General features: G+C 43.6%; 1 protein-coding gene across 1 annotated transcript; it reads left to right on the top strand.

Annotated features, from left to right (window-relative positions):
* Positions 1-4,700: 4,700 nt before the first annotated feature.
* LOC308090794 (serine--tRNA ligase, mitochondrial-like) lies at positions 4,701-6,215 on the top strand (the record flags this gene model as incomplete). Its single annotated transcript, XM_080436057.1, has 1 exon — positions 4,701-6,215. One exon carries the CDS (start codon positions 4,701-4,703, stop codon positions 6,213-6,215), a length of 1,515 nt encoding a protein of 504 aa, XP_080292183.1.
* Positions 6,216-12,265: the final 6,050 nt, after the last annotated feature.

The raw sequence follows: 12,265 nt of genomic DNA, 5'->3' as shown, positions 1-12,265 counted from the left end.
GGCAGGGACTCTGCTGTCCTGACATCAGTGGGAAGTTCATTCCACCACTGTGGGGCCAGAACAGAAAAAAGTCGTGAACAACCAGAAGGACTCTTGAGTGGTGAGGCAATCAGTCGCCCCGAGGTGGCAGACCGAAGTGGTCAGGCAGGGGTGTAAGCATTGACCATAGCCCGGAGGTAAGAAGGAGCTGTTCCTTTCACTGCCCTATAGGCTAGCACCAGGGTTTTAAACTGAATGCGAGCCGCTACGGGGAGCCAGTGTAGAGAACGGAAAAGGATAGTTGTGTGGGAGAACTTGGGGCGGTTGAACACCAGACGAGCCGCAGCTTTCTGAACAAGCTCCAGAGGTCTGATGGCAGATGCCGGAGCACCAGCAAGGAGGGAGTTGCAGTAGTCCAGGCGGGAGATGACAAGAGCCTGGATGAGCACCTGGGCTGCCTTCTCCGTGAGGAAGGGGCGAATCCTCCTGATGTTGTAGAGGAGGAATCTGCAGGACCGTGTCACTGATGCAATGTTTGCCGAGAACGACAGTTGATCGTCCAAGGTCACACCCAGATTCTTTGCAGTCCGAGTTGACGTCACCACAGCATTATCAATGGTGATGGCCATGTATCGGTGCGGGGACACACACACACACACACACACACACACACACACACACACACACACACACACACACACACACACACACACACACACACACACACACACACACACACAGATACAGTACACTAACCTGTTCTTTGTTACTGTTAATGACCACCAGATCTGCTCCTGCAGTCTTCAGACATTGTTCTCTACTTTCCTCCCAAGTTTTACTTTCATTAGATCTGTAATAACAGCTGCATCCAAACTCTTTCCATCCACTGGGACACGACATGACTAAACATCAAACAGGAGTGTTATTGATGGATTTTCAATGCACTGATAATAATCAATTCTAACATGTAGGATAGTGGTGGTAGTAAAAACAATCTGAGTAATTTGACTGTGTGACAAAACCCTAAAATAAACTTCAGATTTTGTATTTATACAGTTTATAATGTTTCTATTCCCATGTTCTCAGAAATGTTTTAACATACTGTACAGTAGTAGTCAGTGTGGGATCTACATTTATTTTAAAAACTAAAAGAATGAGGTTTACTCACTTTTTGTACCACTACATTCCAGACAACTCTCATCTGATTTGTCTCTGGAATGGTTTGCCTCCAGGGTCAGGTTGGTCTTGGCGGAATTATTTGCAAACGAGCAGCTGCAAGGAAAGTTAGCTTTGAAAAAAAGGAAACACAATGTTATTATTCCTTTTATGTGCATAACTTGTACTTGTACTACAGAATATACACAAAAAAAGACATGTGTACAAACAATGAGAATGATATTAAAATGATAAGTTAAATCAACATGTGGGCTAACACTGTGACTAAAGAGTGTGTGATGTGGTAGGGTTTTTTCTGTTCTTTTTTTACATGGAATACTCACAGTGCACTGCCTGGCCTATGATGACACCCAACAGCATAAGACACAGCATCCCCAGACACACAACAACAACTGTGAGATGCCTCACTGTTATAGAGTATTGTCCTGCAACAGAATGTTACAGCTGTTAAGTGTACAGTGATTGAGAGAGAGAGATTAAAGATGTGTTAACACAAGAAGGGAAGATGCTTTTCTCGCCACTTCATTAACGTGATCTTGCGAATGAAACAACGACAAAAATATCTTCGCCTGCGTTGTGAACCTAAATCAAAGTGCTTTGATCTGATGAACCCCAAACTACCTTTACACATCAAAGGAATGATACTGAACAATATGACACGTCAAGTTTTGTGCTGCAACCTTCTAGCTGTCGCCTCACAGCTAGAAGGTCCTGGGTTCGATTCCCGCCGGGGACGCTGTGGGCACTGGGGGCGTGTTCTCTCCTCCGCGTCATCAGTGCCCATACCCTAGGTGGGGTTGGCGAAAGGGCCTCTCTGTGCGGAGTTTGCATGTTCTCCCCGTGTCCCCTAGGGTAGGTACCCTCACAAAAACATGCTGTAATCCTGGTCTCTATACTGCCTCCCCCTGGTCAGCCGGGGCGCCTGATGGAGGGGAAAGGAACTGGTTGGAATAACGTGTTCTTTCCACGCGCTACGTCTAACCAAGGAACCTCCCCCCTGTCAGGTGATAAGAAGCGGCTAGCTCTCATGCATTGAAGGAGGCATGAGCTCGGCTCTAGGCTCTCACTAGGCTGGCAGAGGGAATGTAGCACCCAGGATTACTTAGATAATTGCCACTGGGTGAAAAAATGGGTTACAAAAATCGTGGGATCAAAATTTAGAAAAAATAAAAAAGTTTTGTGCTGCAAGAAAATCTGAAATAAATCTGAATAATATTTTCTTGAAGGAAATGCCTTGTTTTTGTAGGCTATAATAAACTCTGAGAAATGGCCTTTACGTTTCACAACTTAATCAAACTCACCCTGAGACTGTCTTCCTGCTGTGTTCTCCCTCATGACATCCTGTGGTCCAGGGACAACATCATGACTTCTGAAATCATCTATGCTCTCATAGATTTCCACCACTCTCTCCTCCCTCTCTCCTCTCTCCTCCAAATGTCCACTGTCCTCAGTGTCCCCTCTCTCTCCTCTTTCCCCATCACTCTGTCTCACCTTCTTTGTCCCGTCTGTCATGGCTTGAATATCGGTTGACATCTTACAAGGATGAGTGACGACTTGAAAAGTAACTATTCACTACAAACAGTGACTATGTTGTACATTCCTCTCACTCATTAGCTACATTATATCAAAATAGCACATTACATGATTACGAGTTAACTATAAATATACTGAAATTGTCAAACTGTGACCATGTCTGTCTGTGGCTGGTTGCAAAAATGATACAGCAATAAGGAAGTACAAGACGGAAATCCATAACACACACACACACACACACACACACACACACACACACACACACACACACACACACACACACACACACACACACACACACATACACACACACACACACACACACACACACACACACACACACACACACACACACACACACACACACACACACACACACACACACACAGGGGGTTTTAGCAGCACCACACCAAAACACCACACTGGTGATGAAGTCCTTCTGACAGGGCATCACTCCCTGACATGGAGCTCCCTCTGCTGCTGTCACAAGATATATTTGGTTCAAATCTACGGCTATATCAATGCATATGGATGTTCATATGGCAATGTCAAATGTCCTACATTACATAAAATGTACATGTCTCAGCAAGCTGGCCAGGGAGAATTCCAAACAATGGGACAAGCTGTTACAGCCATGTATGTTCAGGCCAAAGGACAATAGATCTACAAGCTCACAATGTGTCACGATGCGACGCATTGTGAGCTTGTAGATCTGCTATTTTCAAAAGATTTTTATACATTTTATACATTTGAAAACTTGTGAAACAGGACATTTTGCATTATGAGTACTTTCTACTTTTGGTGCTTTAAGTACATTTTTACTCTGGTAAATTTTTAATTCCGGACTTTTACTTGTAGACTCTTTCTACATTGCAGTATTGATACTTTTACTTACTAAAATACAAAAAATGTGAGTAATTTTTCCACCACTGCCACCTACCATCTATAAGACCTCAACCCCACCAAGGATCAACAACATGGTGAACAACTTTAATTTCCTAGCTAATACAGTTACCCAGGATGTTAGAGTCTATGCTGCAGTCCAACATAGACAAGGAGACAAAATGATCATATTTCTCTCTTTCCCTCGCTCTGCCACACAGTTTGAAGAGCACATCGCTGCATGCCTGGCTGACATCTCAAAGCAGACATCTTCCCATGCATCACCTCAAACTCAGTGCAGCATCTGTTTCCCTGGAAAGCCCTGCCCCTTGCGGGATCTGTCTATTGACGCTGTGGTTACTCCTGCTCAAAGAACCTTTGAGAGGTCCTGGATAGCAGTGGTACTCGATTATTCTTTTTTTTTCACTTAAGTGAAAAAAAAAACTATGTAGAAATATTATATATAAAAATCAGGTATTCAAAATTTAATTGAGTAAAAGTACAAAAGTATTGGCATCAAAATTACTAAGTAGTAAAGTGACAGTACTCATTAGGAATGGCCTATTGCACTCAAAATGTGTTAAACTTTTTTGAAAACAACACTTCGCAATGCTTTGTGAGCTTCTCTACTATTTTCGAATATCCAAAGAATAAAATAGGAGACAATTGTTTAACATGTTTTGTAATAATCCTATATTAAAATTGACTAATGGGTGGGCGGGCAGGGCGGGCAGGGCGGGCAGACCATCGCGGACCACCATGACACAGACATAACCATGACCATATATAGACATATGACATCAGGGATCTCCATAATGGGCATAAAAGGGACATGGACTGACAGATACAGAGAGCTCCATATATGGGAATATACTGATGACATCAGGGATCTCCATATATGGGCATTTCGGTCGGTTCAGGTGAGGGCCTACTGAGGAGTAAACATTGGTGCCGTGACTCATCAACACCAGCTTGGTCACTGGAGGTTGCTGGGCGTCAAAAAACGGTTCCCTTTAGAAGGTTACATTGAAGTGACTTTATCACACACATTCTGAAATAAGTCTGGCAGTGAAAGAGTTAAAAGGACATTAGGAGATTTGGTCAATTGTTTTTGTTTAGCTTTCATGAGCATGAGCGTGATCGCCACAACATTGCGCACATTCAGAACAGAGGTGTTCACCACCCTGCATCGCATGGCTCATGGGGTCCGCAGCAGTCTGTACGAACACATCCTGGCAGGGTACAGTGACAAACCTGACATAGACATGACAGCTGTGTGTGAGCACACCGACAGAGTCATAGCCAACGTGGAGAACAGGAAAGGAGACATGCGAGGGGACGATGTCAGAGAAATGGCCAGGGTGTGGCAGCAGCTGCAGGCGGTGAGGAGGGACATCTCTGAGTTGGAGCAGCAGAAAGAGACCGTCAGTAACACAGTCAGAGTACTAGTGGACCAGAATGACAAGAAAGCCCTTGCCAATCTACCAGAGTACAACCAGGCTCGGCAGAAAGGGCGAGACATCCGCAGCAGGCTGAATGAACTTTACCCCAAGGAGACTGAGCAGGAACAGGAACACTATGGACAAGCTCTCAGATTGCCCAACACCACACACCCTGATGTGCCAATCGGAGAGGAGAGTCAAGCCAGAGTGGTGGAGCTGGTTGGTGAGAAACCAGCGTTTGACTTCAAGCCCAAAGGCCACGTAGAACTAGGTGAGAAATTGGACCTCATAAGACAAAGGCATCTAGCCCATATCTCTGGCCACCGGTCATACTATTTGAGGGGAGTGGGGGCCAGATTACAGACCGCTCTACAGAACTTTGCCTTGGACACATTGCAACAGCGGGGCTTCATCCCCATGGTGGTACCAGATATGTTGAAAGGAGCAGTTTTTGAGGGCTGTGGTATGCAGCCCAACGCTCATCTGTCTCAAGTCTACTCACTAGATCCCACCCGCTTCCCTGACCTCAACCTCGCTGGAACTGGAGAGGTAGGGGTGGCAGGTTACTTCATGGACCACGCTGTGAATTGGAAGGACCTGCCCGTCAGGACTGTGTGCAGCAGCACATGTTACAGAGCAGAGACAGACACGGGCAGAGAAGCACGGGGACTGTTCAGAGTCCATCACTTCAACAAGGTGGAGATGTTTGGAGTGACGGCAGATGAGACAGGAGAGGAGAGCACTCAGCTGCTGGAGGAGTTTGTCTCTCTCCAAAAAGAGATATTCTCCTCTCTGGAGCTACACTACAGGGTGCTGGACATGCCAACACAGGAACTGGGTGCTCCAGCCCACAGGAAGTATGATATTGAAGCCTGGATGCCTGGGAGGAACAGCTATGGAGAGATCTCCAGTGGCTCCAACTGTACAGACTACCAGAGCAGACGCCTAAACATCCTGTATGAGAGAGAGGACGGCAGCCTGCAGTATGCTCACACGGTGAATGCCACAGCGTGCGCCATCCCCCGGACCATCATAGCTATCCTGGAGACTCACCAGACTAAAGAGGGAACGGTGCGTGTTCCCCAAGCCTTGCAACCCTATCTGGGTCTGGACGCTATTGAGAAGCCAACGTATGCTCCTCTGAGATACATCGGACCCAATCAGTCGAGTCGACCACCCAGACCTACTCCCAAGACCACATGAAACGCACAACATAATGCACAATGGTAGCGAGGGCATACTGAAGAGTAAGGCACAGACTGGCTAGATTGGTGCCGTGGAAAAGAGACAAAGTGTAAAGGAGACGAGGATCTCCAGGGAATGTGGTTTAGACTAGTAGCGCAAGGTATGGAGGTGTGTCCCGGTTAGAAAAAAAGCAGGATACAGAGCGCTGCTCATGAGGAGTGTTTCGCCCCGAGCTTTGGTGATAACACAGAGCATACAGAGTGAAGCTAGGCCTGTCACAGTAAATGTTGAAACCCACGCAGATACGACAACAGTGTCCCGTAGCTGTTGGTGGAAGACACCGAGATAATAGTACTAGTCTCAAATCACTGAGAGTTATTAAATCTAATTCTAGCTTTTATGCCTGAGTTCTGAACAGTGAAGTCCAGTCACTGTCGGAGGCCACTTGTAATATACCGAGAATAGATCCTCAAGGTTGAACTTGTGAGACAGAGTTTATCCATTCTAGATAAAGAGATAAGTAGGAGTAAGGTTAAAATTCCCGTAACTGGAGAGGTGTTAGAAAACCTTAAGGCGGCTCGGTGGGGAATCTGGGTCTATAGTGGGCCCATGGGTCTGATTCCCTCGACACATACAAACAAAGCTAATAAGATACGGTGTATCAAACAAACTGCAATGTCTAGTAGTCTACAATACAAACGCATACTTTGTGCATCCACACTCAGCATAAAAGAAAGAATAGAAGGGGCCTGTAGCACACGGTAAAACTGAAGAGTGAGAGGAATATACTCCCAGACAGGTCAAACTATAGCTATATAAACTATATAAGTAACTTGATTAGGGTGCCCGCTGGCCTAGCGGTCCAAGCGCATACCACATGTATGCGCATACCACTGATAATCCAGCTTGACAACGTGTCACCGTTTCGACTCCCGATTCCAGCGACATTTGCTGTGTGTCACCTCCCCATCAACTTTCTACTTTCCTATCAATAAAGGCAGGAAAAGCCCCAAAAAAGTAGCTTAATTAAATGAGGGGCACCTGTGATCAGAGTAAACTAGTATGAATGAATCAATAACCAATCAGAATCAGGAAGCAATAAACACAATTATTAAGTAAGGTCGGTGTGACCTCGAGGCAATACACACACTCATTAGGTAGTAGTAAGGTCAGTGTGGCCTTTCTAACAGAAATAGTTATACTGTAATTTTACACAAACAAATGATTGCTGATGATGATCACTATATTCTTTATTGCATCTTACAGCTTGATCTCAGTTGGCAGGCTATGTCCATAAAAACAATATGTGAAAGAAATCCGATTACAGTGTTGAATTAGAGCAGGGGTTCTCAAGCCTTTTCATACCAAACCCCATTTTACTGGGGACATTTTTGATTACCCCACAGTTGATTAATATAGTGCAATTTCAATGTTTATATTAAGCAAATGTAAAAATAAAGCATACATTGGTAGCCTAGGAATATTTATTAGAAAATGCATATACAATACAAATATTTGGAAAGTGGTAATGTAAAGTATACATGATTTGAACATGCTTGAACATTTGACAATTAAGGCCTAATATTTCTAGAAATTGCTACAAAATCTGTAGCCAGTCACTTTGGGCATAAACATGAAGTTGAAAGGTACATTTAGGTCTGATAATGATGTTCCATGCATGTTCACATCATGTATACTTTACATTACTTAAGTTAAGACCTTTTTCCAATTTTTTTTTTTTTTTTTACATTTTGAAAAAAGGTGCCTAGTCTTCCTATATCTTTTGTCTGGGGCTCTTGTGGGCGTGGTTTGCTGCCATCTAGTGGACACCTTCATGATTGCTCACAGGTGGGAAACAGCCAGGTCAATTTTGTCTAAGTGTTAATGTCGTTGTTTAAGAACTAATTTTATTCAATAACTATGCCATTCATATGGACACGTAAATTGTCAAGGTTGGTGAAATATTTTTTAAAGTAGACGAGACAGGCGACGTAGGCCTAATTTGCGGAAGGTTTTAGTAGAGTGACTATGAACTATTAAGTACGCAGTTGGGAATCAGTGTTGCCATGTCCGCTTATTATAAGCGAATTTTGGCTTATTTTTCTGTAAAGTTGGGCTTGTTGGACTTGTTTTAAAGGGTAGTTACTTATTTTGGGCTTGCTATAATGTTGTTTAAACCAGTGGTTCTCAAACATTGTATTTATATATTTTATATATTTTAATATGTAATTACCCAAGGACCCTCATTGCCAGGGACCCCCCAAGATTTGTGTTGTTAAAATGTTTCAACAATGTAACTTTTTCACTTTTTTCTCCAAGATTTCTTTTTGAAAATAGCAGCTCTATAAGCTCACAACGCATTGCCTAGCCTAGTCTAGCTTAGTCGCTTCTTTTGGATTTGTTTTCATAGACCTGGTTGCTTGTTTCTCTCACACAATCTGGCAACAGTGTTGGGAATGGCCTGCAGAGTCGGCTAATTAACGTACAGTAAGTGAAATGAGGACGTTATAAAGTTTAGTATACCTAAACTATATCAACATTTGTCAACATTTTTCGAAAATAGCAGATCTACAAGCTCTGTGATACCCCTTACCCCACTTTGAGAGCCACTGTATGATAATTATCATACCCTATTCTTGTGTTGTTAACGCTGCCTTTCACTGTGATTCTTAAGCATCTCATCAGTCAAATGTGCATGGAAAAGTTGAGTTGTAATAATATAATGTTAATGATAGATAGAATGATGGATTGTGAGGAATGAGGATATTCTTAGCTGGTTCTAATCTGCTTTTTTGGGGGTTTATGCCTTAGACTGTGCTGCAGATCCTTGGAGGGTTCTAGAAGGTGAAGTTTGGAGAAAGACACAACAATCAACACATACGATGGAACATGTCAAGGAGTCAAAGTCTGGTATGTAAACTGGGCATAAAAAGTTCAGAAACTTAACTGCAGTCGATTTTATCCCCCCTTTAATAATACCAATTGGTATTGTGTTTTATATCATTTGTATTGTTGATTAGTCACCTTTACAACGAGGTACAGCTACACGATCGGGCATTCGTGGAATGAGCAACACAAAACGTGTGGGTATAAGCGGCCCCCCAAAAATAGTCAAAATTCAAATCCCCCAATATGCTTCTGGCGGTAATTGCTCTTGTTTTGAACGACCTGCCAGTGTGTGCCAGTCACAGGTGTGTGTGACTGGCACCTGAACATGGGTCTTGCAACTTTGTTGAGTTTGTGTATGCTCCAAGCAGCAACACTGCCCCCATGGAAAGATGCCACGTTTGTCCCTTCAGGATAAGGCCCATGCAATAGGGCAAGTGGAAGCTGGTGTTCCATAGACCATATTCACATGGCGGCCATATTGCCATTAAGTCAATGAAATGCCACCCCAGTTCCCACCACAGGTGCCACAGCAACTCAATGTTAAATTCCAAAATGGCCGCCGTGTGAATATGGACTATTATGCAGAGTGACAGTCACAGCATTATTTGGTGTCAGCCCTGGTACCATTTCCAAACTTAGGACCAAGTTCTGTGAGACTGGTGAAGTCAACAGGGAAGACAACAACCCAAGAAGACCGGTTCCTCCCACTTGCTTCACTGAGGAACCATAGATTTACAGGCAAGATTTGCACAACGGTACCAAAGACAGATGTCAAAGTTGCAGGACCCATGCTCAGGTGCCAGTCACACACCTGTGACTGGCACACACCTGCCTGCAAATGGTACCAGGGCTAACACCAAATAATGTGTAATCTGTGAAACGGAACACCAGCTTCCACTTGCCCTATTGCACAGGCCTGAAGGGACACAGTACGTATCTGTCCTATTGGTTGGTGTCTATCACTGCCGGGTGATAGTTTACCAGTGCAGAACCCGGATACGTGCATCAGCTCTGTAAACTTGTCGTATTAGGACGGTCTTTCCGGTTTTTCCCATATTATGGGAGTGGATGGAACTTCCTGCCACTTGATATGTGGATGCACCTCTTGCAGAAACAGGAACACAGAATACAAGGAATATAGATATAAACTAGAAAAAGTGCTCCTCGGAGCACAGGTCTCCGCCAGGTCAGGTAGGTTATTGTGGCCTCCTGGTGGCGCTATAATAGGCCAAAGTGAAAAGGGTGCCATTTCTTCTTAGGCCTTGCACGGCAATCGGACACTGCATTCATGATTTGAAGCATTTTGTTCAAAAATGTCTTTTGCTAAATTAGACCTGCTGGTGGCGCTATAACAGGCCAATGTTAAAAGGGTGGCATTTGCTCCTCAACATAGTGTGAATGTGCGTCCAAAGTTTGACCGCAATCGGATGCTGCGTTCATGATTTGCGGCATTTTGTTCAAAACAAGGCACTACTGCAAACTTTAGATGTCAATCTTAGCCAATCAGGATGGAATATGAAAAATCAAACACATCCGTCTTGATCACATGACTGTAGAGATCATGTGTACCGATTTGCGTGAAATTTCGATAAAATCGGAAGGAGTAATATAAAAAAATGTGTTTTACATAAGTCGGCCTCCTGGTGGCGCTATAAAAGGCAGATGTGAAAAATGCAGGACAAAGGTTTTTCCTTGACCTCTAGGGAGTGCGCTTACAAAGTTTTACACAGATCGGTGCAGTTATAGGTCAAAACACAAATCGGTCTGTTATAGCGCCACCATGAGGCTGATTTGAACATTTTCAAGTGGCATTTCTTCCTCGGCCTAGTGGGAATGTGCGTGTGAAATCTCACGGAAATCGCAAGCTGCGTTCATGATTTGAGGCATTTTGTTGAAAACGGAGCAATCCTGCAAACTTTGGAAGCCAACCTTAGCCAATCAGGATGAAATATGGAAAATTGGACAGATCCGTGTTGATCACATGACTATAGAGATACTGTGTACTGATTTGCGTGATGTTTGGATAAAATCTGTAGGAGTACTGTCAAGAAATGTGTTTTTCAAAAAGCGGCCTCCTGGTGGCGCTATAAAAGGCTAATTTGAAAAATTTGGGGCAGAGGTTCTGCTCTGGCATCCAGGGAGTGTGTGTGCACAGTTTCGCTGCGATCAAGTCAACGGTGCCGGAGATTAGCTGTACACAAAATGACAGAATGACGGACACACGGACACACGGACGGACGGACACACACACGGACGGACGGACAGGGGGCAAAACATACTCTCTCGCCATGCCTTTCGGCCTGGCGGAGACAATAATATAATGAATCCATATATACACTAATTATACAAATACAAAATACGGCTGGCTGTAACAGACAGGCAACTAAGTTGCCTATAACTGAGGCTTAAAATTATATTGTGCTGATATACACACAGAATCTGCACAATCATTTGCCCTGGTGACTAAGCTGCAGAACACCTGGATACATAACTAACGGGTTGTGTATATTTGATTTGATCTGATACATATCGATGGCTGCAACTATCGATTATTCTATCTATATTACTTTTTGGATTCATTGAATAATCGAGGAGGGTGTTCCCCCATATCAAGAGGCATCTAAACACACAGCCATGTACAGTATTCACGTAAAAATATGTAACCTATGGCAAAATATAATATTTTGTACAGGCTTACATCGACTATCACAGGGGGCCGGCAAACAAGTTTGGCCTCGGGCCAATGTTTTTCTAAGTCGAAAAAAAAGAACGTAGTGACCTTGTAGATCTGCTATTTGCACTAGTTTGGGTCCCGGGCAAACGGATGTTTGGTGGAATTTAGATGGTGGGCCAGAACTTAATCAGTGGCTAAGAACTGCAACTTGCAGCAGACCATCTTGTGTACAATAATAACTATGTTGTTTATATACAATATATAAAATAACAACTTAAAGTGTGTGATCAAATGTTAGAGGTGTATCATTTGTGCAGGCCACATCCTTAAATGTTGCACTTTCGTTAAAAAGAAAGAAAAAAATAACATTTAATCTGGACACGGACAGTCAAACAGGGATAAACAAGCTCTTTCATAGAATGGGAGCTCAAGGTCTCTTATTTAGATATGGAGAGAAACAATGTGAAACACCTGCCTGTGATTCACTCTCAACATGTATAACAGC

This window comes from Gymnoscopelus braueri (genome assembly GCF_963280865.1).
Source record: "Gymnoscopelus braueri genome assembly, chromosome: 8".
In the NCBI taxonomy this organism is placed as follows: Eukaryota; Metazoa; Chordata; class Actinopteri; order Myctophiformes; family Myctophidae; genus Gymnoscopelus; species Gymnoscopelus braueri.
Note: the sequence above shows the minus strand (reverse complement) of the source record. Positions and strands in the feature narration are given on the sequence as shown.